Source organism: Tenrec ecaudatus, chromosome 1 (genome assembly GCF_050624435.1).
Source record: "Tenrec ecaudatus isolate mTenEca1 chromosome 1, mTenEca1.hap1, whole genome shotgun sequence".
Taxonomy (NCBI): Eukaryota; Metazoa; Chordata; class Mammalia; order Afrosoricida; family Tenrecidae; genus Tenrec; species Tenrec ecaudatus.
In genome coordinates this window covers 70050418-70076829 of record NC_134530.1, presented here as the reverse complement: position 1 = coordinate 70076829, position 26412 = coordinate 70050418, and the positions used below count along the sequence as shown (strand labels likewise).

The 26412-nt window shown below is 39.1% G+C and overlaps 1 protein-coding gene across 1 annotated transcript in view; it reads left to right on the top strand.

The window, feature by feature from the left end:
• ZSWIM5 (zinc finger SWIM-type containing 5) overlaps positions 1 to 26412 on the top strand; it is a 179857-nt gene that overhangs the window by 91770 nt on the left and 61675 nt on the right. Inside the window, exon 2 of the mRNA XM_075555530.1 lies at positions 21129 to 21485. Coding sequence (XP_075411645.1) covers positions 21129 to 21485 — 357 coding nt within the window. The remainder of the gene's footprint in view (positions 1 to 21128; positions 21486 to 26412) is intronic.

Below are 26412 nucleotides of genomic sequence, written 5' to 3'. Positions count from 1 at the left end.
ATCATCGTGAATGAGGGGAGTGCATGATGGGGACCCAATGCCCATCTGTAGACAGCTGGACATCCCTTGAAGAGGGGTAGTGGGGAGAAGATGAGTCACTCAGGGTTCAGTGTAGCAACAATGAAATTAAAAACCTTCCTCTAGTTCTTGAACGCTTCCTCCCCCCCAGTTATCATGATCCCAATTCTACCTTGCGGACCTGGTTAGACCAGAGGATGCACAGCGGTGCAGTAGGGATCTGGAAACACAGGGAATCTAGGACAGATGAACCCCTCAGGACCAGCGATGAGAATGGCGACACTAAGAGTGAAGGGGGTGTAGAAAGGGGGAACCAATCTTAGGGATCTACATGTAACCTCTCTGGGGGGATGGGCAACAGGAAAGTGGGTGAGGGGAGACGCCGGGAAGTGTAAGACAGGATAGAATAATAATTTATAAGTTTATTAAGGGTTTGTGAGGGAGGTGGGAGCGGGAAGGAAGAGGGAGGGTAAAAAGGAAAATGAGCTGATTCCAGGAACCCAAGTGGAAGGCGAATTTTGAGAATGATGAGGGCAATGAATGTATAAAGGTGCTTTACTCAATTGATGTATGTATGGATTGTGATAAGAGTTGTATGAGGCCCAATAAAATTATTTATTTAATTTTTTAAATTTAATAAATAAATTGAGAACTTAAAAATAATAATTAAAATAGTTGGAAAATAAAATAGATTTCTGTGATTTTTTTGCAGTTTTTTGAGTTACTCATATCTCTGCAAATGTCAGTATCATAAGACGGATAAAGCTTTAAGGCTGATGGTTATAGATTACAATGAAAAATATGAAGAGAAAAAATGAATGCTAAAAATATAAACAAGGATAGTAGTCTGAGTATTTGCACAAATGTCTTAATGCCTTGATGCTGACTTATAAGACCCTGTGACATTCTGCAACTGAAACTCCTTTTGGGAATAGAAAACCTTGTCTTTCTCCTGAGGAGCGGTGGTGGTTTCAAACTGCTGAATTATGGGTAATAGCCCAAGGTGTAACCACTATGCCACTTGTGGGTGGTGGTGGCAAAAAAACAATGCAATTAAATTTCAGTTACAATTTGATGGCAGCTGCAAGAACTGTGTAGAACACTTCATACTACACTTAGGTACATAAAAATATTTTGTATAATCTCTTAGTTCCATAGTTTGTAAAAGCAGATAAAGTACTTTGTTATCATACAGACAGATTATACAGTTCAATAAGCTACTAAGTGAAACCATCCCTTAAAATACATTTCTGTGATCTTAGCCGGTATTGTTTATCCAGAAACTTTGAACTGTGTTGCTTTCTGAGTAGTATTGTGCTTATTTGCCTGTGTCTTGTCATTGATGGGGATGCTTCCTCAACCAGTGATTTAATACTGTTACTCTACATCTTCTACTTGTACTTACACCAAAGCCATGTATCCTATTAGGCAGGTGCTCAAAGATTTTGGCCCTGAATGATTCTCACTTATATATATAAAACATATATGTTTATATATAATATATTAAATATGTGATTTTAAATTATGATTTTATTATGATGATTTTAAATTTTACAGAGTAAATTGGTTTTCTATTCAACATGGATTGCTGACCCCAAGATATGCCAGCACCGTCCCTGTGGTTTACCAATATTATTCATCCTGCCTTACTGTCTCTTCCTGCTTTCAAGAATTGTTCTCCATAGGCAAACGCTGTCCTTTTGATTTTGTATGGTTGATTGTTCTAAGGAGTGTGTACCTCTCTGATGTTATTCTTCCCCTCCAAGCCTATATATTGTTTTGGCTGTAAACTGAGTCAGAGGAGTGAATACAGTTCCAGGAGTGAAGAGTTGCTTGGGCCATAGTCTTGGGATTCCAAGTTTCCATCAGAACAGTAAGTCTGGTCTATTTTATGATTTGGGGTTTTGTTCCACTTTGTTCTCCCACTCAACTCAGGACGCTCTTTTGTGATCCCTTTCAGAATAATTAGCCGTGATAGCTGGGTACCATCTAGTTCTTGTGGTCTCAGGGTCGTGGAGGCTGAGGTTTGCTGTGGTCCATTCATCCTCTTGATTAATTTTTCCCAAGCATCGTCTATTTTCTTCACTCTTAAGGTACTTTTGTGCATACAGGTGGGGTGGGAACTACTAGTGTCTGGGTGGGTACTTTACTGATTGGCATAGCTGTGATCCACACTGAAAGCTGAAAGAGCAACAAGGTGCCCATGTGCGTGTGGAAAACCAGATGTCCCTCTCCCCACACTGGTGGGCCATGTCAGTAGAGGGACAGCAAACCAGTGCATAGGTAACCACATAGTAAGTCACAGTCATCTGGTCCCTCGCTTGGCCTGGGCCAAACCCTAGTGCCTCTTCCTTTGTTTTGAAAGCTTTGTTCACTCACCCCATTGAAAGGTTTCTCGTTAAGAATTTTCTCATGTTGAATGATACTTGACTTCCAGATATAAGATTTTACACATTTAATTCATGCAGAGGGCTTCTTTCCTGTGTGAAATCTTTGCTGTGCTGTAAGGCGTCACTTTTGGCTGAAAGCTTTACCACACTCACAGCATACATAAGGTTTCTCTCCAGTATGAGTTGTAGATGAGTTTTGAGATGTGATGTCTGAATGAAGCGTTTGCCACATTTACCACATACATGGGGTTTCTCTCCAGTATGAGTTCACTGATGAACAGTGCCAATTTGGTGTCAACTTGAAAATATTAAGAATGGAGGGGTGGAGTTTATCATATCAGGTCGCAGCTTGATGACCTCATTTGGAGGCACAATGTAGATAAATAGCTCACTGGAGGCCATACATACTTTCTCTGCTTTGTATTTCTGCTGGCTAGCCACTTGGAGCTATGCTGATGGAACCAGAGCCCTGAAACTGGAGGAGCCATGTGGAGACACACACCAGCACTGTGTTGCCACTAGATCCACAAGACTTTCCACCCACTGGCCTGTGATTTCCCTGCATTCAGTGTCATTTCATGTGTTGCATGAGTCTAGAGAGGAATTTATAGACTCATATCAGACATATGGGCTAATATCAGAGTTAGGGACTTGATCTGGACTCAGCTGGGGTGTTTTCTTAATGTACAATTCTCTTTGATATAAAGTTCTCTCTTACACATATGTGTGTGTCTGGATTTATTTATCTAGTCAACTCAGACTAACACATCTACTATCTCAAATTTCCACTTTTCCAATGATCTGAACCAGTATTATACAGGCTTCTACAATTCCAGTTGGAAATACAGAAAAGGATAAAGTACATCAAAGTCACCTGAGCCTTGGTCATTTTCTTTGGTCCTCAGGATACTGCTGGCAACTGGGATGCTCTATTTTTGTCTTATCTGGACCAGCTCTAATTCACAAATTTAATCTCTCATGAGGACATCCCAGAAATAATAATACCCAAATCATGCACTTTTTCCTCCTTCCTCTCAGCTGCTGGTGATTCCAAATCTGCAGGCAGGTTTTGAGATGGCCCTCTCCAAGATTTTCTCACATTTGTACATCATGAAACGCCCACCACCAGCTTAACTAGCTGAATTGTAATGACCACTGGCATTCTCTCATCTGTGGGACTGGCCTCTATGACTTGTCATATTTTGGCTCCCACATTTTTTAGGAGAGACCAGTGCCTGGAGAAGGACATCATGCGTCCTAGGTCTGGCTTCTGGAAGTCTTGTTGAATGTGCTCACTGGGACAAGAACCCACTTCAGAAAGAGGGCTGGGGTAGAAGCAGAGTCACTAGGCAGTTTGGAGGTAGGTGAAAGACGTGTGGTCCACAGTCAGAACATTTAAAACACTGACTGGTGATGGATTGTATGTGCAAGATGGTTGTCGTTGGTCTCCAGTTGCCTAGAATAGACCAGATCTCCAATCACCACACCTAGGAATCTCGTGGGACTCTTACTCTGAGCCTTCTCAGTCAGCAGAAATCTATATATTTTCTACCATCTTTTTCAAATTGAAACAAGGACACTTAAGTTGTAACAACCAGTCTCTACCCTTGCATATTCCTTATAATCAACTTGTTGGTTTAAACTGGGATAGGAGATGATGATAGTGGGATTCCTAAATTATTGTATAAAGTGAATTTATGTGAGCAACCATATAACTAACATTTGACCCTTCTGCCCTATTCTGAACTATCTGCTTATATGCATGGTCCTCTCTCTAACGGTTAAACAGATTTTCTGTTACTGATTGGATAAAACCACCATTGCTAAATTTTCACCTTATTTATTGCCCCATCTTAAGCCATACATATCATGCACATTGTTTTGTATTGTAAACTTTCTGATTGAAGTTTTCATTGTTGTTAAGTGGTGTCAAATTTGTTCTGACTCATATTGACCCTCTCTATACAACAGAACTGCCCAATCCTGCACCATCCTCATAAATTTTGCTGTTTGAGCTCATCTTGAGATTTTAGTCATGAGAATTACTTGTCAAACTTAGGAAATACAGTAAATGTTCCTATCTTTTGAGTTGGATATATAGGTCTGAATTTGTGGGGAGAGATCTTTATCTGAGGTGTTTATCTAAATTTGAGAATCGTGGCACATTCCAGATGATATTTAAAGCAAATAGACTAAGGGAAATAGCTAACGGTTACTTACAATTGAAAGTCTTTCCTAAACCTTGAGTTCTAATACTACTCACTGATCTCCATCATAGCATTTGGAGCGCCATTTGCACTGTTGGTGGTTCAAACCCACCAGCTGCTTTGTGAGAGAAAGATGAGGTTTTCTACTCTTTCAGAGATTTACACTTTCAGAAACCTCATATAGGTTTACTGTAAGTCAGAATTGGCTAAATAGCAGTGGGCTTTGTTTTTGTTTTCTTTTCTTTTTTTTTTTTAATTTTATTTTAACAATTTATTGGGGCTGAGACAATTCTTTTCACAGTTCATACATATACATACATCAATTGTATAAAGCACATCTGTACAGTCTTTGCCCTAATCATTTTTTTCTCTTTTCTTCTTTTACATTTTATTAGGGACTCAAACAACTCTTACCACAATCCATGTTTTTGTTTTCTTAATATAGCATTTACTCTCTCACTATTCCACCTTACCTCAGAATCCTCAGTATAAAGAAAAAAGAAGTCATTAAGTTGATTTGACTCATGGCAACACAGACATGTTCTTGACTGTAATTATCATGAGAGTAATTCATCAGGGCTTTCATAGGTGGATTTGTACCACAAACTTTTAGGTTAGCAGTCAAGCAATAACTGTACCACATAGAGACCCCATGTAACACATGTAAGGGATTAAAGAGTGTTTATGAAATGATTAAATCTGCCTATAAATGATTCTATCTTTTAGAATTGCTGTTAGAATATTATATTATGTCCTAAGGTTGAATATCAACTTTGATGTACCAAACCAAAGCAATGACAACAGCAAACCCACCCACTATGGTTGAAACAATCCCACATAGGACAGAATAGAACGGTTTCATAGGATTTCCAAGGCTGTGAATCTTGATGGAAGCAGCCTGCCACAACTTTCTCCTGAAGAGCTGCTGATGGGCGCAAATCACTGACCTCCCAGTTAGCAGCTAAGTGCTTTATCACTACACTACTGGGATGCTATTTTATTCTACCACTTTATTTTTTTAATAAGAAAAACATCTCAATGTGAGCACCCATCAAAAATATGAAAGCTCTTACCTTGCTCACTAGCATTCCCGTTCTCTAAAACGATCATTAAATTTTATAGCACTGATTTCATAGATAATAGCCTGGTTCTTTATTTACTCCCTTGCAAGTTTTACTTAAAAGATAAAATGCTTTTTTAAAATTTCCCTGGCATAATATTTTGGTATAGAGACTAGGGTTCTGTTATGTGGTTCTAGACCAAAGAAACTTCTTGATCCAAAGAAACTTCCTCCTAAGATTTTTATCTTTCATCTAAGAATAGTCCCTGGGTGATGAAAATAGTTAAGTCTTCAACTACTAGCAGTTTGAACCCACCCATAGACATTTCAGAGGAGCCCTAGTGGCATAGTGGGTACACATTGGGCTGCGATCCTCACAACAGTGCAATACCACCAGCTGCTCCTCATGAATATGTGCAATGTTCAACTCCCATAAAGAGTTACAGTGTCAGTAAACCACTGGAGCAGTTCTACTCTGTTCTATGGGGTCCCTATGAGTCAAAATTGACTCGATGTCAGTAAGTTTGGTTGGACAGGCATTCGGAAGACAGGCCTGGCGATTTGTTTCCAAAAGATTGTAGTCCTTAAACTCAGTAGAGCAGTTCCTTTGCATACATGGGGTCACCATGAATTGAAATCAACTAGACAGCGACTTGAAGACCAAGAATAGTCCCCTTCCCTCTCCAGGAGTCTGAATTCTTAATCGTAGAAACACCCATCCTCTGCCTTAAGTCTCCAGAACGTGACATGAACTGCAGAGAAACTCTTGAATACCTGGATTAGATGGGGAAAACATCACTAGATTTTTCTGTGTCTCTTACCAAACCAAACCCACTGCCATCAAGTCCATTTGGACTCAGAGCCCCTCTATAAGGTACAGTGTTTCAAGGCTGTAAACTTTTACAATGGCCTCATTTTCATCTTTCACCCACAGAGCGCTGGTTGGTTGGACAGCCAATCTGGTTAACAGCACAGTACAGGTCCCCAAGTTTGCGGATCCTGACCCACAGAACGCTTTTCTTTTCCCAGGACTCCTGTTTTTCTCTGTGTACCTTCTGAGCTCTAGTCTTTGAATTCTGAGACCAAGCCTGAGTAGATGAACATTTAGCTTAGATCATGACTGATTTGCAAACACAAACTCATTTTAAAAAAGAGAAAAAGAAATGATCTCATTTCGAACATGAGAATTTATAAAGTCAATTCATAATTTGGATATTTGAGAGGTGTTCAGGGAATCTTTCTAAAGAAGTAAACTTGTCAAAGATTTCGTGATTTTTAAAATCATTTTATTGGGGGCTTGTACAACTTTTATCACAGTCCATACACATATCTATTTTCTCAAGTATATTTGTTCATATGTTACCATCATCATTTTCAAAATGTTTTCTTTCTACTTGAGCTCTTGGTATCAGCTCCTCATTTTCTCCGTCCTCTCCATCCCTCCCTCGTGAAACCTTGATAATTTACAAATTATTATTTTTTCATGTTTTGTACTGTCCTATGTCTCTCTCCACCCCCTTGTCTGTTGTCCATCCCCAATAGGTTGTGATTGGTTCCCCTTTTCTCCCCCTACCTTCCCCTTACCCTGCTGGTATGGCTACTCTAATATTGGTTCCAAGGAGTTTATCTATTCTATATTCCCCGTGTTTCTAGCTCTTATCTATACCCATGTATATGCTCTGGTCTAGCCATATTTGTAAGTTAGAATTATGGTCATCATAGTGGGGGAGGAGGAAGCATTAAAGAATCAGAGGAAAGCTGTAATACACTGCACCTTTACTGGCCCATTTTCTCCCCATATTCCTTCTCTACGGGGATGTCCAATTGCTTACAAATTGGCTTTGGGCTTCCATTCCACACTCCCTGCCTGATTCACATTATGATTTTTTGTTCTGGGTCTTTGATGCCTGATACCTGATCTCATCAACACCTCATGATTACACAGGCTGGTGTGCTTATTCCATGTGGGCTCTGTTGTTTCTCTGCTAGATGGCCGCTTGTTTATCTTCAAGCCTTTAAGACCCCATACACTGTATCTTTTGATAGCTGGACACCATCAGCTTCCTTCACCACATTTGCCTATGCACCCACTTTGTAATCGAGAATTCCTGAAACCCAAATGAAGGCTGAACGTGAAAGTGGGACAAAAGGAAAGTAAAACGAAATAGTGGAAAGAACTAGGAGGCAAAGGGCATTTATAGAGGTCTAAATATAGGCATGTACCTATGTAAATATATTTGTATATGGCGATGGGGAAATAGATCTATGTACATATATTTATAGGTTTAGTATTAAGGAAGCAGATAGACATTGGGTCTCTACTCAAGTACGCCCTCAATGCAAGAATCCTTTTTCTAATAATCCGGCATTCTGAGATGCTCACCTTCCTAACAGGATCGCTGAAGACAAAGTGGGTGCATAAGTGATTTTGTCATTTTTAAGGTAAAAGCAGCTAAGGAGTAAATAGCCATATAACTATAGTGGGTAAGAGGAGCATTGGCCAATGATAAATTTGTTCTATGAGAATGTAATCTGCTGTCACTAGAGATTAGTTTTTGAAGAATTATTCCACAGATCCAATGGAAGATGTGAATACATTAGAATCCTAACTGCAAACTGTGAGAATGTCTTCTCTTTGGTTGGTGTTTGAATGGAATTGGGTTACTGTAGAATACAGAAAAATAGGTTTACTCCAGTTTCTAAATAAAATTTTAAGTATGCCCTAATTGATTTTTTTTTTTTACATTCTTGCTTCCCAATACAGGTTAAACAGAAGACTAGAGTCAGTGGGTAATATGAGGCCTTGACAAAAATGTAAATGGTGTTCTTATTAGTGTATGAAACCTTTAACTAAAGAATGTTACGTGGGATGTGCATTCATCTCCATATTAAAAAGGCCATGTAGGAAATAAAATGTCAGAGAGTTTAGAAAAGATGAGGATTAAGATTGCGTAGGAATTCGTCTTGATTGCTGTAAGTTTGATTATAGTTCATATGATATATTTATGCATAGACACTTTTCTTTAGATCATTTGAGGTTAGACTTTGTTTGAAACAAAGGATCCTTAGCTATGGGAATAAGGGAATTAACTACAATTATAATCAAACACTAACATAATAACTTTTTTAAGTATGTTTGTATGCAAGACACTATTCTAGTTGCTTCGTATGTACTAACACATCTAAATATGATTTCAGTGTATGCTGCTGACTTAATTCAGTACACTAAGTCTCTAAGAAGTAGCTAACAAATCTTTTTTTTCTCCTGGGAAGGATATCTAAGTAGTTTTAAAATCTGGAAATAATTCTGACAACTTTCAAAAATATACATTTGATCACACCACACTTTGGTTAATCAAAAATGTATAACCCTTTCCTTTAGACACTGTGGCTGCAACAATGGGCTGAAGAATGGGAACCATTGTGAGATTGGCACAGGACTAGGCAGTGTTTTGTTCTGTTGGACATAGGGTCGCTATGAGTCGGAATTATCTGGATGGTTCCATCTAACAACACCAACAACATTAGGTTTTTATTTCTGTACTCCCTAAACCCTGTCATTGATGGAAGCTACTGAATGGAACAGTATAGTTTTTAAAATAATTTTACCCTTTTCTGTGTTCAAACCAGTAATCCTCGTGGTAGGTGTTAGCCTATAACCTCCATTCCAGCTCCTCATGTATGGGCACACCATTTCTTCAGAAAACTGCCTCATCAAAGAAGACTCTCTATATAGGGCAGTGTGGTATTCCCCCACTCCCCATACTAGGTTCAGGTCTATGTGCCAAGGTACTATAATTTTGAATAGATTGGTTATCTATTGGAATACAAGACAACTTGTTCTATGGCTCTTACATTCCCTAGTGTGGTTAGGAGAATTGAAACTACTCTTTCAAAAAGTGTAATTCTAACTTATGCAGGTTCAATTTTTAAATGATTTTTTTACATAAAAGTCTTCAAGAGTAACAGAGACAGTTATCATTCTTTTCAAAACATTCATCAAGTCCTTTTAGAGAGCCAAGTAAAGGAACACTACACTGCAAAACTAGGTTAATGCAAGGGTATCTCTGTGAGGGAAATGCCTGGGCTTGGGCAGCCTCATTGTTCTCTAACTCTGGTTATTGGCACAGATGGAGAGCGGAGACCACTGCCTGCTAAAGCTGGTGCTGATATGGGGCCTGTGGCAGTTCTTCAGAGGTTAATATAAGGAAAACCTCTTGATTTACCAGAGGAGTCTGGGAGGGGAGCAGATGGCCACAAGAAGGACCCTCCAGCTTACTCAGCTGCTCTGAGAAGCTTAGGATGACCTCTCTTACACAAACAAACCAAGTAGCTCTCAGGGTAATGGGGCAGCATCATTTGTATTCTTGAATAACAATACTGCTCCTTACTTTGCACTTTCTCGCACCCTCACCCAGTGTGTGGGCTGCCATCTGCTTCTTGTGAACTTATATAGGCCCTACCCAGTTGGAATTACTATTGAGGAGTGATGTAGCTAGGAAATGATTTCTTTACAAATTAACTTTCACATGAGTCAGATAGACAGGTAAATAGTATGTCTATTTGCATAATTAGGAAACTGGGGCGCAGAGGAAGGCAGGGCCACTGGAATTAGAACTCAGGTGTCCTGACTGGGGCTCTTCATATCATATTATGAGCTCACAGGGCCCATTCTGGTAGTCTGAGTGAGGCTTAGCTACCTAGCTTTCCAGTAGCACTTTCTGGGGAGGGAATTAGTTATTTTGGTTAGGCCTACCTGCTACTCTTACTGTTTTAAACCTTTATGTGGCTACGGCTTTTCTAAGTGACAAAAATGAGCGAAAGATGGGCTGCTTTTGCTTTCTGCCAGTATGCTGTTTGCTGAGGAACCTGGTAATGCAGTGGGTAAAATCACTTGGCTGTTAATTTAAAAGTCTGTGGTTTGAATCCACCAGTAGCTCCACAGGAGAAAGAATGTGTTTCAGTAAAGATTTAAAGTTTTGGGGGTGCAGTTTTCAAAGTCGCTATCAGTTGGAATTGACTGCTAGTGGAGCAGTGGAGTTTTGCGTGTGTGTGTGTGTGTGCGCGCGCTTTAATTCTTTTACTACAAGGATACAGAAATTAAGGTTTAGTTTATTCTCTGCAAAACCAAATTTATTCTGTTGCAAAGTATTCTCATTCAGTAGGTGTTACCTACTATATATGCATTATTTTAAAACTGACATTAGAAAAAAAAACGATGCGTTTTGTAAACCACAGCTCTCATTTTCCCTGCTATTGGCTGAAATAACATTCATTTTCATGCATTAGCACCTGCCCAGGGGCCTGGTGGTTCAAAAGAGCAATGAGCAAAGTGGTTTTAATTGCCTGTGCTTTACTAGAGCCTTCCTTGCACTCAGAGACACAAAAGACTTTGAATAGTGTCAGAGGGCTGTGCTGAGAAGTGCTTTCCTTTAGAACGCTCAGCAGATGATTCACTCACAGTGCTGAAACATTGTCTTGTACAGCTGAGTTCATGAGCCCATCTTCATTCCTACTGTGAGAGCATGGCAGAGCACTTGTCAGTTTTAGTTGCTATGAACAATTGCCCTGGAAATCAGGCAAACTTTAGAAACTCTGCCATCTTTTTGTAATTTTACTTGCTAATGATATTTATGACATTTTGTATCCATAATTTAAACTGTATGGTCATGACTTGAGGGCAAAATACAACAACAACGGTCATAGTCAATATATCAGAATAATAATAAGCAGAGGCTCTCCAGTCAGACAGACAACCTGTGCTCAAATCTCATCTCAACCTTTTACTTTTACAGTCTTTGGATCTTATATCAATTCTATTATCTCTATGAGTCTCAAGTTTCCTTATCTGACAAAGAGCTATTGTAAAGGTCAAATTAATTTAAGGAAAACCCTTAGAACATTTTCTGGCATATAGTATACACTCAATAAATTTTACCTAATCAAGATTTGTATTTTATATTATTAAAAATTAGAAATGGGTTGCAAAAATTGGAAGAAGCACTACAGGTATTCATATGAAGGATAAATATAAATTATAGAAAATTATCTCAGTGCTTCAATATTATTCACTTACATACAATTATTGTTATGGTAATCACCATCCCAATAAAATTGCTTAATTTTTTACTGGTTTTATTTTAATCATAAAATCAGGACTTTTATAAACTGAATCCTAGGTATGAATAAATAAAAATTTAGTTTAATCTTCATTTATTTATTCACTTATAAACAAGTACTTACTAAGCCACAACAATGTGCCTGAGTTGAAAATACAGTGATAATAAAGATATAACCCCTGCTTTCATGAAGTTTACAATCTAAAAATAAAAGGCAAACAGGAAAACTTTTTAATTGGACTGTCAAGTGCTACAGTAGAGATATGACTGATATAAAATGATGGCTCAGGAAGAAGCACTTAGCTGTTCAAAGAGACCAAGGAAACTTCCCAGACGAGGTATCATTTGAGTTGAGAATTGAGGAGGAAGAGATGAGAAGTTCTTGTCTGATACAGGAAACTTCTCAAGGAAAAGCATGAATGCTCAGTAATGCAGAAAACATAACTCGTCAAGAACCTTAAATAGCTTGGCATTGCATTCATCATCGAAAAGAACATTTCAAGATGTCTTGAAGAACAATGCTGTCTGTGATAGAATATCCCTAGGCCAACAAGGAAGATGAGCGAATACAATGTGTTTCAAATTGACCCACCAACTAGTAAAGCCACCAATGAAGAAATTGAAGAATTCAACCAAGTTATTCGGTCTGAAATTGATCAAACGTAATCAAGATGCATTGCTAATTACTGATGATTAGAATGTGAAAGTTGGATTAAGGTAGCAGAAGGACTTTGGGCCTCCACTCAAGTACTCCCTCAATGCAAGAATACTTTCTTCTATTAAATTGGCATTCCATGATGCTCACCTTCCCGACACAACCGCTGAAGACAAAGCGGGTGAATAAGCAAATGTAATGAAGAAAGCTGATGGTGCCCAGCTATCAAAAGAGATAGTGTCTGGGGTCTTAAAGGCTTAAAGGTAAACAAGTGGCCTTTAACTCAAAAGCAACAAAGCCCACTTGGAAGAAGCACACCGGCCTGTGTGTTCACAAGGTGTCTAAGGGATCTGGCATCATCAGAACAAAAATTCTTACCATAGTGAATGTTGGGGGGAGTGTAGAGTGGAGACCCAAAGCCCATTTGTAGGCCACTGGACACCCCCTTACAGAAGGGTCTCGGGGAGATGAGCCAGTCAGGGTGTGATGTAGCAATGATGAAAAATACAACTTTTCTCTAGTTCCTAAATGCTTCCTCCCTCCCTCCCCCCCACGCCCCCACTGTCATGATCCAAATTCTACCTTGCAAGTCTGGCTAGACCAGAAGATGTACACACAGATAGGAACTGGAAACACAGAATCTGGGGGTGAATGATCCCTTCAGGATCAGTGATGTGAGTGGCAATACTTGGAGGGTAGAGGGAGGGTGGCTTGGAAAGGGAGAACCGATTATGAGGATCTATATGTGACCTCCTCCCTGGGGGGTGGTCAACAGAAACGTGAGTGAAGGGAGGGGAGACGTGGGACAGGGCAAGATATGACAAAATAATAATTTATAAATTATCAAGGGTTCATGAGGGAGGGGGGAGTGGGAAGGGAGGGTAAAATGAGCTGATGCCAGGGGCTTAAGTGAAGAGCACATGTTTTGAAAATGAGGGCAATAAATGTACAAATGTGCTATACACAATTGATATATGTATGGACTGTGATCAGAGTTGTATAAGCTAATAATAAAAAATACAGTTAAATTTTTAAAAATAGAAAAAAAGAATGTGAAAGTTGGAAACAAAGAGGAATGTTCAGTAGTTGGAAAATATGGTCTTGGTGGTAGAAACAAAACCATAAATCACATGATAGAATTTTGTAAGACCAACTTCTTCATTGCAAATACTTTTTCAACAATTTAAATGGAAACTATTCATATGGATTTTGTCAGGATACATAGGAATCAAATTGACTAAATCTTTGAAAAGAGATGTTGGAAAAGCTCACTATCATCAGCCCCTAAAATAAGACCAAAGGTCAACCATGGAACAAACCAGAAATTGCTCATATGCTAGCTCAAGTTGAAGATGATGAAAATTAAAACAAGTCTGTAAGAGCCAACACATACCTTTAATATACCCCATCTGAATTTAGGCATCATCTCAAGAACACATTTGACATACTGGCCAATGGGGTTCAATGGTCAAAGACCAGATGACTTGTGGGACAAAGGCATCAAGAGCATCATACATTAAAAAAAACAAAAGGCCATTCAAGTGACAGGAAGAAAAGACCAAAACGAATGTCAGAAGATACTCTTAGACTTGCTCCTGAATATAGAGTAGCTAATGTGAGTGGAAGAAATGATGCATTAAAAGAACTGAACAGATCATTTGAAAAGGCAGCTTAGAAGAAAAGTAAAGCATTATAATGAAATTTACAAAAGTCTGGAGTCAGAAAACCAAAAGGAAAGAACATATCTCACACTGAAAGAACTGAAGAGGGAAACTTGAAACCTCAAGGTTCAATGTTGAAGGATTTTATAAGAGGCATCAAAGATGATGAAAGGATCAAAAAGAATTTTTAAGCCTTCAGCCATTTCAAGAAGTAGTATATGATCATGAACTCATGGAACTGAAGGTAGAAATCCAAGCTACAATCCGAGGAAGAAATTGAAGGCATTGGCAAAGCCAAACTGGGTTCCGGGAATTGACAGAATACCAATTGAGATATATCCACAAAGTGACGCAATACTGGAAGCACTTAACTCCTCGATGCCTGATGGTTCATTTTCTTCCAGAATCCAGATCTCTGGCATCCTTAACTCCTTTGCACCAAAAATACCAAGGGAAAAAATATAAGCATTTGGCTTTTATGACCTGGTAGACCCACTAGTTTGTCATACTGTGATAGTTTCACCTTATTTACTCAATCTGGATGCTGAGCAAATAATCCAAGAAATTGGACTGTATACAGAAGAATCTAACACCAGGATTAAAGAAAGACATTAATAACTTGTGATATGCACATGATGATTAAAGATTACAGTATTCAGAATGGATTACACCTCAATGTAAGGAAAACAAAAATCCTCACAGCCGGACCCAAAAGAACAGCATCAAAATAAATGGATAAATATGGAAGTTCTCAAAGTGCTCTGCAAAGCAGCAGTCAAAAAATAGAATGACATCCTGGCCAATCTGTTACAGAAAGCCTCTTTAAAGTGTTAAACAGCAGAGATGACACTTTAAGGACTCAGATGTGCCTGACCCAAGCCATGGTGTTTTCAAACACTTCACGTGTGTGTGAAAGCTGAGCCATTAGCACAGAAGATTAAAGAATTGACACATTTAAATTATGGTATTGGTGAAGAATATTGAATATATTATAGGTTCCCAGAAAAACAGATCTGTCTTGGAGGGAGTGCAGCCAGAATGTTCCTTGAAGGGAGGACGGCAAGACTTCATCTCACACCAGTCCCTGGAAAAGGATATCATGCTTGGTAGAGTCAGCAAACAACAAGAGGAAGACTACCATTAAGAAAATGAGATAGGTTGACCCAGTGATTACAACAATGGGCTCAAACAATTGTGAGGATGGCCCAGGACCAGACGATATTTTGTTTTATTTTACATAGAGTTATATGAAGCTATGGCACCTAACAACAGCAAACTTTGGGAAGCTTTCTCTGCATTTTTAAATTCTGCTAGGTCACAATTGTGGCTCTGAGATTTATACTGGCAGCTTTTCTTCTTTGGCAAATATTTCTCCAACAAATTAAGATTATTTAAAATAATTTTCCTATTTAAAGTTGTGCAATGCTGTTAAACAGGTAAGTCTCACAATTAAACCTCATATGTGTTTTTTTGAATGTCACTCTGAGAACTTAGGTCTGCCTAACCTAAGCCGTGGTATTTTCAGTCCCTTCATATGCATATGAAAGCTGAACCATGAATACGGAAGATGGAAAAGGAACTGATATATATGTATTATAGTGTTGGTGAAGAATATTTATATACCATGTGTGGCAGTTACATAATCTCCTGTCAACTTGAGCGAAGGGATGGAGCCTAGCCTGTCAATCAGGTCACAACTTGATGACCTCATTTGGAGTGCAATGGAAATAAATAGCTCACTTGAAGCCAGGCACTCTCTCTGCTACACCTTCCTGTTGACAAGCCACATGGAGCTATGCTTATGAAGTCAGAGCCCTGGGACTGAAGAGCCACGTGGAAACCCACGCCAATTCTGAGTTGCTTCCTCTACCACTGAATCCACAAGACTTTCCTCACCTGTGGACTTCCTGCCCTCAGCGTCATTGCATGTATTGTGTGAGTCTGAAGAGGAATTTATAGACTGGTATTGGACATAGGAACTGACATCAGATTTATGGACTTGATCTGGACTGGACTGGGATGTTTTCTTAATATACAATTACCCTTTGATAGAAATCTCTTTCTCATACACATGAGTTTCTATAAATTTGTTTCTCTCGTCTACCCAGACTAGCACACCATGCTTTGCTAGAACAAATAGACTGTCTTGGAGGAAGCCCAGTCAGAGTGCTCCTTGGTAGGGAGGACAGCCCCTGGAAAAGGACATCCTTCTTGGTAAAGTAGAAGAGTAGCGGAAAAGAGGAAGACCCTGGACGGGATGGATTGATACAGTGGCTCCAGTGCTTCGTTCTGTTGAACTTAGGCTCTCTATGACTCAATCAACTCAACAGCACCTAACAATAACAAAAATACAACAAATGTATTCCTTCCTCTACTGTAACATTTGGCATATTGCATTGTAATAATTTATGTGTTTTTTTGAGGATACGGAATTTATCATGGCATCTTTTTGAAGTGTTTTGATATAAAATTCACATATCATATACTTCCATAGTTAAGTGGCTTTTAAAAATAGTTGTATGTACCTTCCCCCTCCCTCATTCATTGCTTGCTCCTCTCCCTCTTGTCGCTCCCTGATAAACCATTGGATCAGTTATTGTCTCTATGCAGCCACTCCTTCTGTGTTTCATAAACTGGGAAGTATAACATAACACACAAGAGCAAAACAAAACAGAAAGAAAAAATAATGAAATAAAAATAAAGAGGAAGAAAGAAAAGACCACCAGCATATTAAAATAAGTCAGAGAGACATTTTCTGTCATGGATCAAGGGAGAAATATTTAAACCTACAGCAAATTCAGGTTAGGTTAAGAGGGAGGTTCACTGGCCATATTATACCTTAGTTCTCTCCACCATAATCTAGTTTACAATAATCTCTGTGATAGTAAAGTGGTTCTTCCACTGTGGCTAGAAAGGATCTGCTTGAGGCTTAATCTGAATAGATACTCTGCAGATGGATTTTGGGATCCCACTGTCCTCCATAGCCTTCTACAAATTGAGTGTTCACAATTTAAACCCTGATACTTTTCCCTTCATCATATTTGGATTTTGTTATTGTCATCTTTGGATCATATAGGTTATGTACTCCTTCCGTGTGGACTTAGTTGATGTCCCACTTATATAGCTGCTTGTATGAATACAAACCCTAAAACCCAAGACATTATTCCAATTGATAGCCAGACACTAACTATCTGCTTTCTTCACCACACTCTGCTCTAGCACCCTATTTTCAGTGATCATGTCACGAAGGTGAGTATTGAGTAGTGCATGGAATCTTTTAAAAGTTCTTATTATTACTGTTAGGTACCATAGTCTGTTCTCGGTCCTAGTGACCTTGCTGGTATTTGAAATGCTGATGGCACTGCTTACACTATCACAGCAACATGCACGCCACCACAGTATTACAAACTGACGGGCAAGTGGTAGCTTTTGAAAGTAGTGTAGTATCATTTTTTAAAATGGACTTTGGAGTTAGTCACTCAGGTCTGGATCCAAACTCCAGTTTTATCACTTGTTAGCTGATAGACCTGGGGTCTCAATTTAAAATAAAACCTAAAACACCTCTGTTAGATCTCTCAGAGGAGAGATATACCTCGGTCCTTGGCTCCGCGCAAGAAAGAATTCACGCCAAAGCCTGGTTTGTGATCCAAGTGAGTTTTATGAGCGTTAGAAGTTTCAGGTTTACTTAGGCACCCACAGGGCTCCTCCCACACATGCAGTCTGCATGGAAACTGCTCCCAAAGTCACAAGGTCATCTCCAGGCTTCTGTGTTTTCAATTATTCCACAGGTAGGCATGGTGGACGACCCCATTGGCTGAATTGAATTAGGTGGCTCAATCCAAGTGCAGCGCCGACCCACCTGTACCTGGCCGGAACCTGAACCTCTGAGCATGTGCAGTGTGCCATTCCTTTGTTTCTGTAGCTTGGCCCTCTGGGCATGCGTAGTGGACGTCCTAGTGCCTTACCCTAGACTACCTAACACCTCCTTTCCTTCTTCAGCACAGGACAGCTTCCAACCAGCTCTCTCAGCTGATCTCTTCCATCAGTCCTCCTCTTGGCCAGTATAGTGTCCTACTCAACTCTCCTAGTTGCTCTTGACCACCAGGACTCTGCACCAGCTGAGCAGCTTCAATACTGCTCTGCACCCACTGGTTCTCAGCTGCAGCTATTTTACCAGCACTCGTAACCTCACTGCCAAGTCAATGCTGACGCACAGTGACTCCCCGTGGGGTTCTGAGCCTGTAATTGTTACAGGAGTTGAAAACCTAGTCTTTTTCCTGTGGTGCTGCTGGTGGTTTCGAACTGCTGACAACCGGATTTCAGTCCAACATGTAACTGCTACCCCACCAGAGCTCCTGTATTTTACCAGGACTGGGATGATTTTAGATACAGGGCCTCTGCATACCAAACCCACTGCCATTGAGTCTATTCCAACTCAGCAACACTATATAGGATTTCTGAGATTGTTCATTTTTGTGGAAGCAGACAGCTTCATATTTCCTCCTTACAGTGAGTGACTAGTGGGTTTAACTTGTTAATCTTGCTGTTAGCCTAATGCCTAAACTGTAGACCTCTAAAACCTTTGTTTCGCAGCCATTTATATACCCCAGTTCTCATATAAGTTGGTAAAGCCCTCACCAGGCCAGATCCTCAGTTACCCAGGAAATGTGAATCAGCTCAGGTCTTATACAAAAGTAGCATTTCCTGTGAACAGACAGGCACCTTCCCAAACCCAAAGTAACAAATGCTTTGAAATAGAAAGTGCCCTGGGAGGAGCCCTACCCCCACCCCACCCCAATTGCTTCTCCAAAGTACCCTGGGTCAAAGGTAACAACTGCTCATGGTTTAGGGGGGAAATTTCCCAAGCTGTGTTTCCAAAGATCTAAGGCAAAGGGCCACATAAAGGAACTCATTGTACCACAATTCGTCTCCTCCCCCAACGATAGTATTTCTACGCCTGGGAGTGTCTCCTACTTCTACTAACTTGGGGTGTTGTTAAACTTTAATTGACTGTGTAAATCAGTAAATGAATACATCATCTTTTTCCTTTTTATTGTAATTTAAGTGAAACAGCACATTGATTTTGCATTCAGTAATTCATACACACTTTATTTAGTGTTGATTAAAATCCTCACAGGGTGAATGGCAGCGCTTCCCACGTGCTCCCTTGGGTTTCTGTTTTTCTGCTCCTTCTGTCCTATCCCTTCCCGTCTTCTGAGCTTTATCCCTGGGCAAATGCTGCCCTTTTGATCCTGTATAATTGATGGTTCTACGGAGTACTTCCTTGGTGTTTTTGTTCATCTTATAAGTCTGTCTACTGTTTGGTTGAAAATTGAGCCACAGGGGTAAGTTCAGTTCTGGCTTCACGGGGGCGAAGGGTCATTGTCTCAGGGGTTCCACCGGTATCTCCCTGACCAGTAAGCAGGGTCTGTTTTGTGCTTTTGTTCCAAATTTTCTCCCACTCTATCTAGGACATTATATTGTGTTCCCTTTCATAGTGGTCATTAGTGGGAGCTGAGTACCATCCAATTCTTCTGCTTCAGGGACATAAAGGCTGTGGTTTATTAGTCCTTTGTAATCTAATAGTTTCCATGCTTTGATTTTTTTATTCTCCTTTTATGTAAACAGAGAGAGATCAATAGTTGAACCTTAGATGGTCACTCACTTTGTAGATATTCTTGTGGGGTTTGGGTGGGGGAGGTATGCAAGAATCATATTTAAAGAATAAACAAAGAATAAAATTATAGAGGGGGAGCAGGAAGGGAGGGAAAAAATGAGGGACTGATACCAGGGGCTCATGTAGAAAGCAAATGTTTTGAGAATGATGATGGCAACAAATGTACAAATGTGCTTGACACAATGGATGTATGTATGGATTGTGATAAGAGTTGTATGAGCCCCCAATGAAGTGATTTTTTAAATTATGGAATGATTTTTTTCATTTTAGTTATAACTTTTTCAGTTAGTTTAGTTATAACAAAAATATGTATACTCTATATATTTTTAAATTATTGGTGCTATGTACCTACTAAGTAGAGGTGTAACACTACATAGGCTCAGTATACTAACCTTTATTTTCTATCTTTTATAGGGTTTCTTGCCTTTTAGGTATTCCATGACCCAAGCTACACTCTCTTTGATCACTTCATATGCATGGAAAGCTAGACAATAAGAAAGGAAGACATTTAAATTGCATGAATGACAAAGAATATCAACTGTACTGCGAATAGCCTAAAGAATGACTAGCTCAGTCCTAGAGAATTAAAAATATAATATAATGGGTCTTAGAAGTAAGGATGGCAAGACTTTGCTAATAACAACCACATATGGGAACCATATGGGAACTGTATGTTTGGAATAAGAAATATTGCCCTTGATCTCCTTTGTTCTTTCTCCTACCCTTACTCATGGTACTCTTAGTTTCTCGACCTCTTACCTAACTCTACATTGTACTGATGGTATTTATGGACTTGCCTGTGATCGTTACCCAGAGTTCAAGATCTATTAGAGAAGTTCTTATTTGGGGGCAGTAGCTCTTGTTAAGACTGTAATGATAACTATGAACTGGTTCCAGCTCATAGCAACCTTATGTACAACAGAACAGACTATTGTCTGGTGTTGTGCCATCCTTAAAATTGTTATGCTTGAGCTCATTGTTGCAGCCATTTTGCTAATCCATCTTACTCTTTTTCACCGACCCTTTGCTTTACCAGGCCTTGGCGTCATATTCAGGGACTGGACTTTCATGATAGCAGAAAAGTGCACAAATCTACAAACAAAAAAATTTTTCGCATGTAAATTTAGGAAGTTCCTCTAGGTTAAGGACGTTAGTTCTAAATTGGGTGGTTCTTGAGACAAAGGCCTGAGTTTCATTGGCCTTTGTTTCTCTAACAGGGCTTGCCTTGTCAATAGGAGATATTTAATAGATAGTTTCTAAATTAATAAAATAAATACAAAATTTAAAACTTTAAGTCTTTTAATATAGAATCTCTCTAAACACACTTTTTTTCCCCCTTAGGTTTCCATCTGAGTGGCACAGTAACTGAGCCGGCCACAGCTTCGGAACCAGCAATGACTTACAAAGTTGCAATCAGTTTTGATCGATGCAAAATCACTTCTGTGACATGTGGCTGTGGGAACAAGGACATATTCTACTGTGCTCATGTGGTAGCACTTTCACTCTACAGGATCCGTAAACCAGATCAAGTCAAATTGCGTCTTCCTATCTCAGAAACCCTTTTCCAGATGAATAGGGATCAGCTACAGAAGTTTATTCAATATTTAATAACAGCCCACCACACTGAAGTTCTTCCTACTGCACAAAAACTGGCAGATGAGATTCTATCCTCCAACTCAGAAATCAACCAAGTGCATGGTAATTGTTCAACATTTCAGTTGCTAAACATCAGCTTTGTTGCTATATTCACAGTACATATTTAGAGATTACACTGGTGTTGAAATTACAATCACTTAAACTTAATCCATTTTATTCATACAAGTACTATTTCTCTCTTATTTTCTAGAAGCCTTCTAGCTCTGGTGGTGCTGGGGTGAGGCGTTTGGTTGCTAACTAGTTGCTTAACTAGCCTCGAAAGATGAGTCTGTCTGCTTATGACAAGAGTTGCACAGTCTTGGAAACCCTCTAATGGGTTGCATTAACTCAATGACAGTGGGTTTGGTTTTGGTTGGAAAGATTATCTTGTATTAGTTTATGTACATTATTTAACTGTATGATCCTTGTCTCCAGAAGCCCCAAATATTCAAAGGTGAAATAAATTACAATATAATGTGCCATTCAGTGAAATGAAATAGATATGAGAATTCTCCTGGCATTTCAGAATCCTATATAACTTCTGGGTTATTCTGAGGAGCATCTGTTTGCTTTGTGCTTATTATGAGCTATACAATGGGGTGCCTTGATGGAAAGAGATTATATCACTTCTTCATTCAACAAGTATTTTTGGACAACTTGTGAAAGGAACTGTTGGTTGCTGAAATGATAAAAAAGACATAGCTCCTGCCTTCAAGTAGCTTATAATCTAATTGAAAAGACAGATAGACTTGAAATAAATACTTACCATTATAGTGAAGCCAGGTTGTAGAGACATAGTCATAGAATACCATTGGAAGTGGTTTTAAGAAGTGTTAAATGAGGAATTTTTTTTCATTTTGCTTGTTAGAACCTACTGTGTACCAGCCATCATGCAAAATACTTTATATAGGTTAACTAGTTTTCATTATTATCTATGAATTAGGTGTTATAATAATTTCCATTTTATAAATAATAAAATTATTTATAACTCAAGCTCATCCTACAACAGAAGTCACATTTTTATGTTTAGATGTATTACCTCTCTATTAAGAAGATAACTTTTATTTTGGAAGATTAGCGTTTACTGTGTCTCTGTGTTAGGAAGAGCTTTGACACTAGTTTGAAAGATGCAATGAGACCAGTTGGATGGCCTATGCGATACAGTGATGCATGTGCCAGACAACTTGCTTTTTCTCCTTGTCCAACCAAGCCAGTCAAGACTTAAACCACCTGATAGCTTTTCAGAAACAAGGCTATTCAGGTACACCAACTTCTAGGAGCTCTTGCTAAAGTAGCATAAATAATCTTTTATTGTTTTATACTCAAAGTTGTAATGTTTACATGATAACTGGGCTCACTCTTTTTGAGTGATATGATCAAAGAATAGTTCTATCTCTTCTTACCCCTAATATAGAGGCTGTTCTACTTCACTGATCCCCTTAAGTTAGAGCCTTTGGGGAGCCTACCGCACCAAACAAACAAACAAGCTCACTGCAATCAAGTCATTTCTAACTCATAGTGACCCTATAGGACAGAGTCTAACTGCCCTTGTGGTTTTTCCAAGACTGTAAATCTTTATTGGAGTAGAAAACCTCATCTTTATTCCACAGAGTTGGCTGGTAGTTTTGAACTGATCTTATGGTTAGCAAACCAATATGTTGACCTACCCACTATACAACCAGAACCACCTTCTCTATAGCACCAGACAGAAGTATAGCTCTTAACCCCAACAGCTGGGCTGTAATCTATTCTTATATCTTATTCCATTTCATAGAATTATTCTTTAGTTCAAGGTGGTATAGTGATTAAACCACTTGGCTGCTAACCAAACAATTCACAGTTCAAAGCCACCAACCATTCCATAACAGAAAAAATGTGGCCATCAGCTCCAAAAAGATTTACGGATTTGGAAACCCCATGAAGCCTGTCTACTCTGTCCAATAGAAACACCGTGAGTCAGAATTTGTTTCCAGCAATATGTTTGGTTGCCTCTTTCCAAGCTCTCTTGCCTTTTCGTGAACTGACCATGTTGATTAGGACCTGTGTTGGTGAAGAGTATTGAAAGTGCCATGGACTGCTAGAAGAACAAACAGATCTGTCTTGGAGAATGCTTCTTAGAAGCAAGGATGACGAAACTTCATCTCACATACTTTGCACATGTTATCAGAAGAGTCCAGTCCCTGGGAAAGGACATCAAGCGTGGAAAAGTAGAGTTAAAAAGAAGACCTTGGTGAGACACAATTACTACAACAATGGACTAAAGCATCACAACAATTGTGAGAATGGAGCAGTACTGAGCACTGTTTCATTCTGTTGTATATAGGGTCATTATACCCAGTAAAAGCCAACAACTCAGTGATACCCAACAACAACATGGTTCCTGCCTTTTATCATCTTTTCCCCACCAGCACTGCCACCAAAGCAACCTACTCCTCCTCTATACCACCTCTGCAGAGGCGCAACCCTTATTCCTTGTTAACACCTCTCATCCCACGATATTATTATTAGTATTAGGCTGAGTTGGCTAGAGAAACAAAGCCAGTGACACTAAGTTGTAGGGTTTTTTTAAAATAATTTTATTGGGGGCTCATACAACTCTTATGAGAACCCATACATACACATCCATTGTGTCAAGCACATTTATACATTTGTTTAATATGTGTATTAAAAATAACTTTATATCAAGAAGGAGCCCAGCCCAGTCCAACTCAGGTCTATGGGTCCATTGCTGGGCGAGCCCTCTTCAGACTCACATAGCTGCAGGCAGATAATGCAGAAAAGTGAAGCAGGGAGACCCCACCTGGTGGGTGCCGTTGCATGAGTCCAAGGTCAGTGGAAACATGGCAGAGTACCAACAACTCTCCATGTTGGCAGCCCACACAGGCCCGTCCCCAAGGCAGACAGAGTCCCTGTGAGGAGGAAGCCAAGAAGGGAAAGAATTTCTCACTGTCTTGCTTATAAAAAGGCATTACCCCCAAGGAGGTATCATCAAACTGTGACCTGACTGATAGTTTGGAATATGCCACTACACTTTCTCACAGTTGCAAATTGACTTAAAATCTAACAGCCACATGATTTATCTGAATTTGCCACATTGAACTTGAGATCTAATTCTCACCCTTCCCCAGGAACTATTGCTTTTGTACTATTGCTATTGTTTTTATCCCACATTTATAGTAGCTTCCTACCACAGGTTCCTTAGCATTTCATAGGCCTTTCCTAATGTATTTCTGATAACCAGTATAGGCAATGGTATAGAAAATGTGTTTTTGTTTTTTTTAATTGAAAAAGGAGATATAGGCATAACTCATTTAATTGCACTTCACTTTATTATGCTTTAGCAAGCAGATCTTATGTTTTTTAAAATTGAAGGCTTGTGGCAACCCTGAGATAAGCCAGTTCATAGACGGCCTTTTACTAAGAGCATGTACTTACTTCACGTCTCTGTCACATTTTGGTCATTCTCACAATGTCTCAGACTTCACAATGACAATTCACACTTCACGGACTACAGTGTAGTGTACGCATAACTTTTATATGCATTCGGAAACCAAAAAATTCATGTGGCTTGATTTATTGAGCTGTTTGCCATATATACGCATGTATAAGCTGTGTTTTTCAGCACATTTGTAATGCAGTTTTTGTGGTAAAATTAGGTGCATCAGCTGATATTCAGGTCAGCTTATACTCGAGTATATATAGTATCTATCTCAGATGGCACTGATAGTTTGATGGTGAAGGAAGATTAATCTAATTTGAAGTGCATAAAGGCTATTTTGGTAAAGATTTCTGATAGATGATTGGCTATCTAGATCTAGAACTGAAAAGAAATGTCAAAATATGGGAGTCTGCTGCACACAGGTGGAATTTTAAGTCATGTTTCTGTTGTTTGCAGAATATTTAAATACTTGGAATATCATCTTTTCCCTACTTACCTAACCCCACTCCTCATTCAAACAGATGAGACATCATGAATAAGACTTCTGAAGCTGCTTGCTAACTATTTTTCTTCTTAGGAATAGATATAGACCTTGCTCTATTACACACTTTCCTGAAACCATTTTCTTAGTGTATACATAACTATATACATATAACTAGATTTTGCCTAGACCTTTTGGATTGGTGATTCAATTTGGACTATCTTTTCAACTCTAGCGCTAACATGGCTCCTTGCCCTTTTTGTGATTTGCCCTACTGACTCCACAGCTTGATTCTCTGGGATGCAGCATCCTGGTCAAGGCATCAGTTCCTGCTTAGCCACACAGAGTAAGAGTGAGCAATAGAAGGAGAGTGAAAAGCAACCTGAGGAGTCGGGCTGAAAGCCATGTCTCACAAATTTCTGTGTCCCCATCACTTAGCCTGGTACCTGAGAAGTAATTCTATAAGTATGTATTGGATGAATACACACACAGAAAATGAACGGGGAGCCAGTGTAGGAATTAACAAAACAGAATAAGAAAAAGTTAGCAAGTTATTATTAAAATCATTGTAGAAAAGAATTTCAAAAATATGAATGCTCAACAGTATTGAATATTATAGACCAGAACAAACAAGCAGGAAAAGGTGATATAGGGGGAACAGAGACTATGCAGAGAAAAGAAAACCTTTAAAAATTACTAGTAATTACATTGTAGAAATGAAAGAAGATATTGCAACCATGGCATAAGAAGTGGATACTACAAAAACATCCTCAGAGAACAGTTCATGGATATTACAAATATTATGTCTGATTGGAAAAAACAAAAAATCAATTCAATAGACGGTTTGGAAAATAAAGCTACAGAAACTTCCTATTGGGTAGAGCAAAGACAAGAAAATGAAAAATAGAAAGGGAGAAAAATAAGAAAATAGAAAAGAACAATTCCTGGAAATTCAAGTTTAAAGAATAAAGGTTCCAGAAATAGGAAACAGAGAAACAAAGGTAAGTCACCCATCAATAAACTGACAGAAGGAAAGTTGTAGAGCAAAAACATGAGTTTCCAAAGAGGGG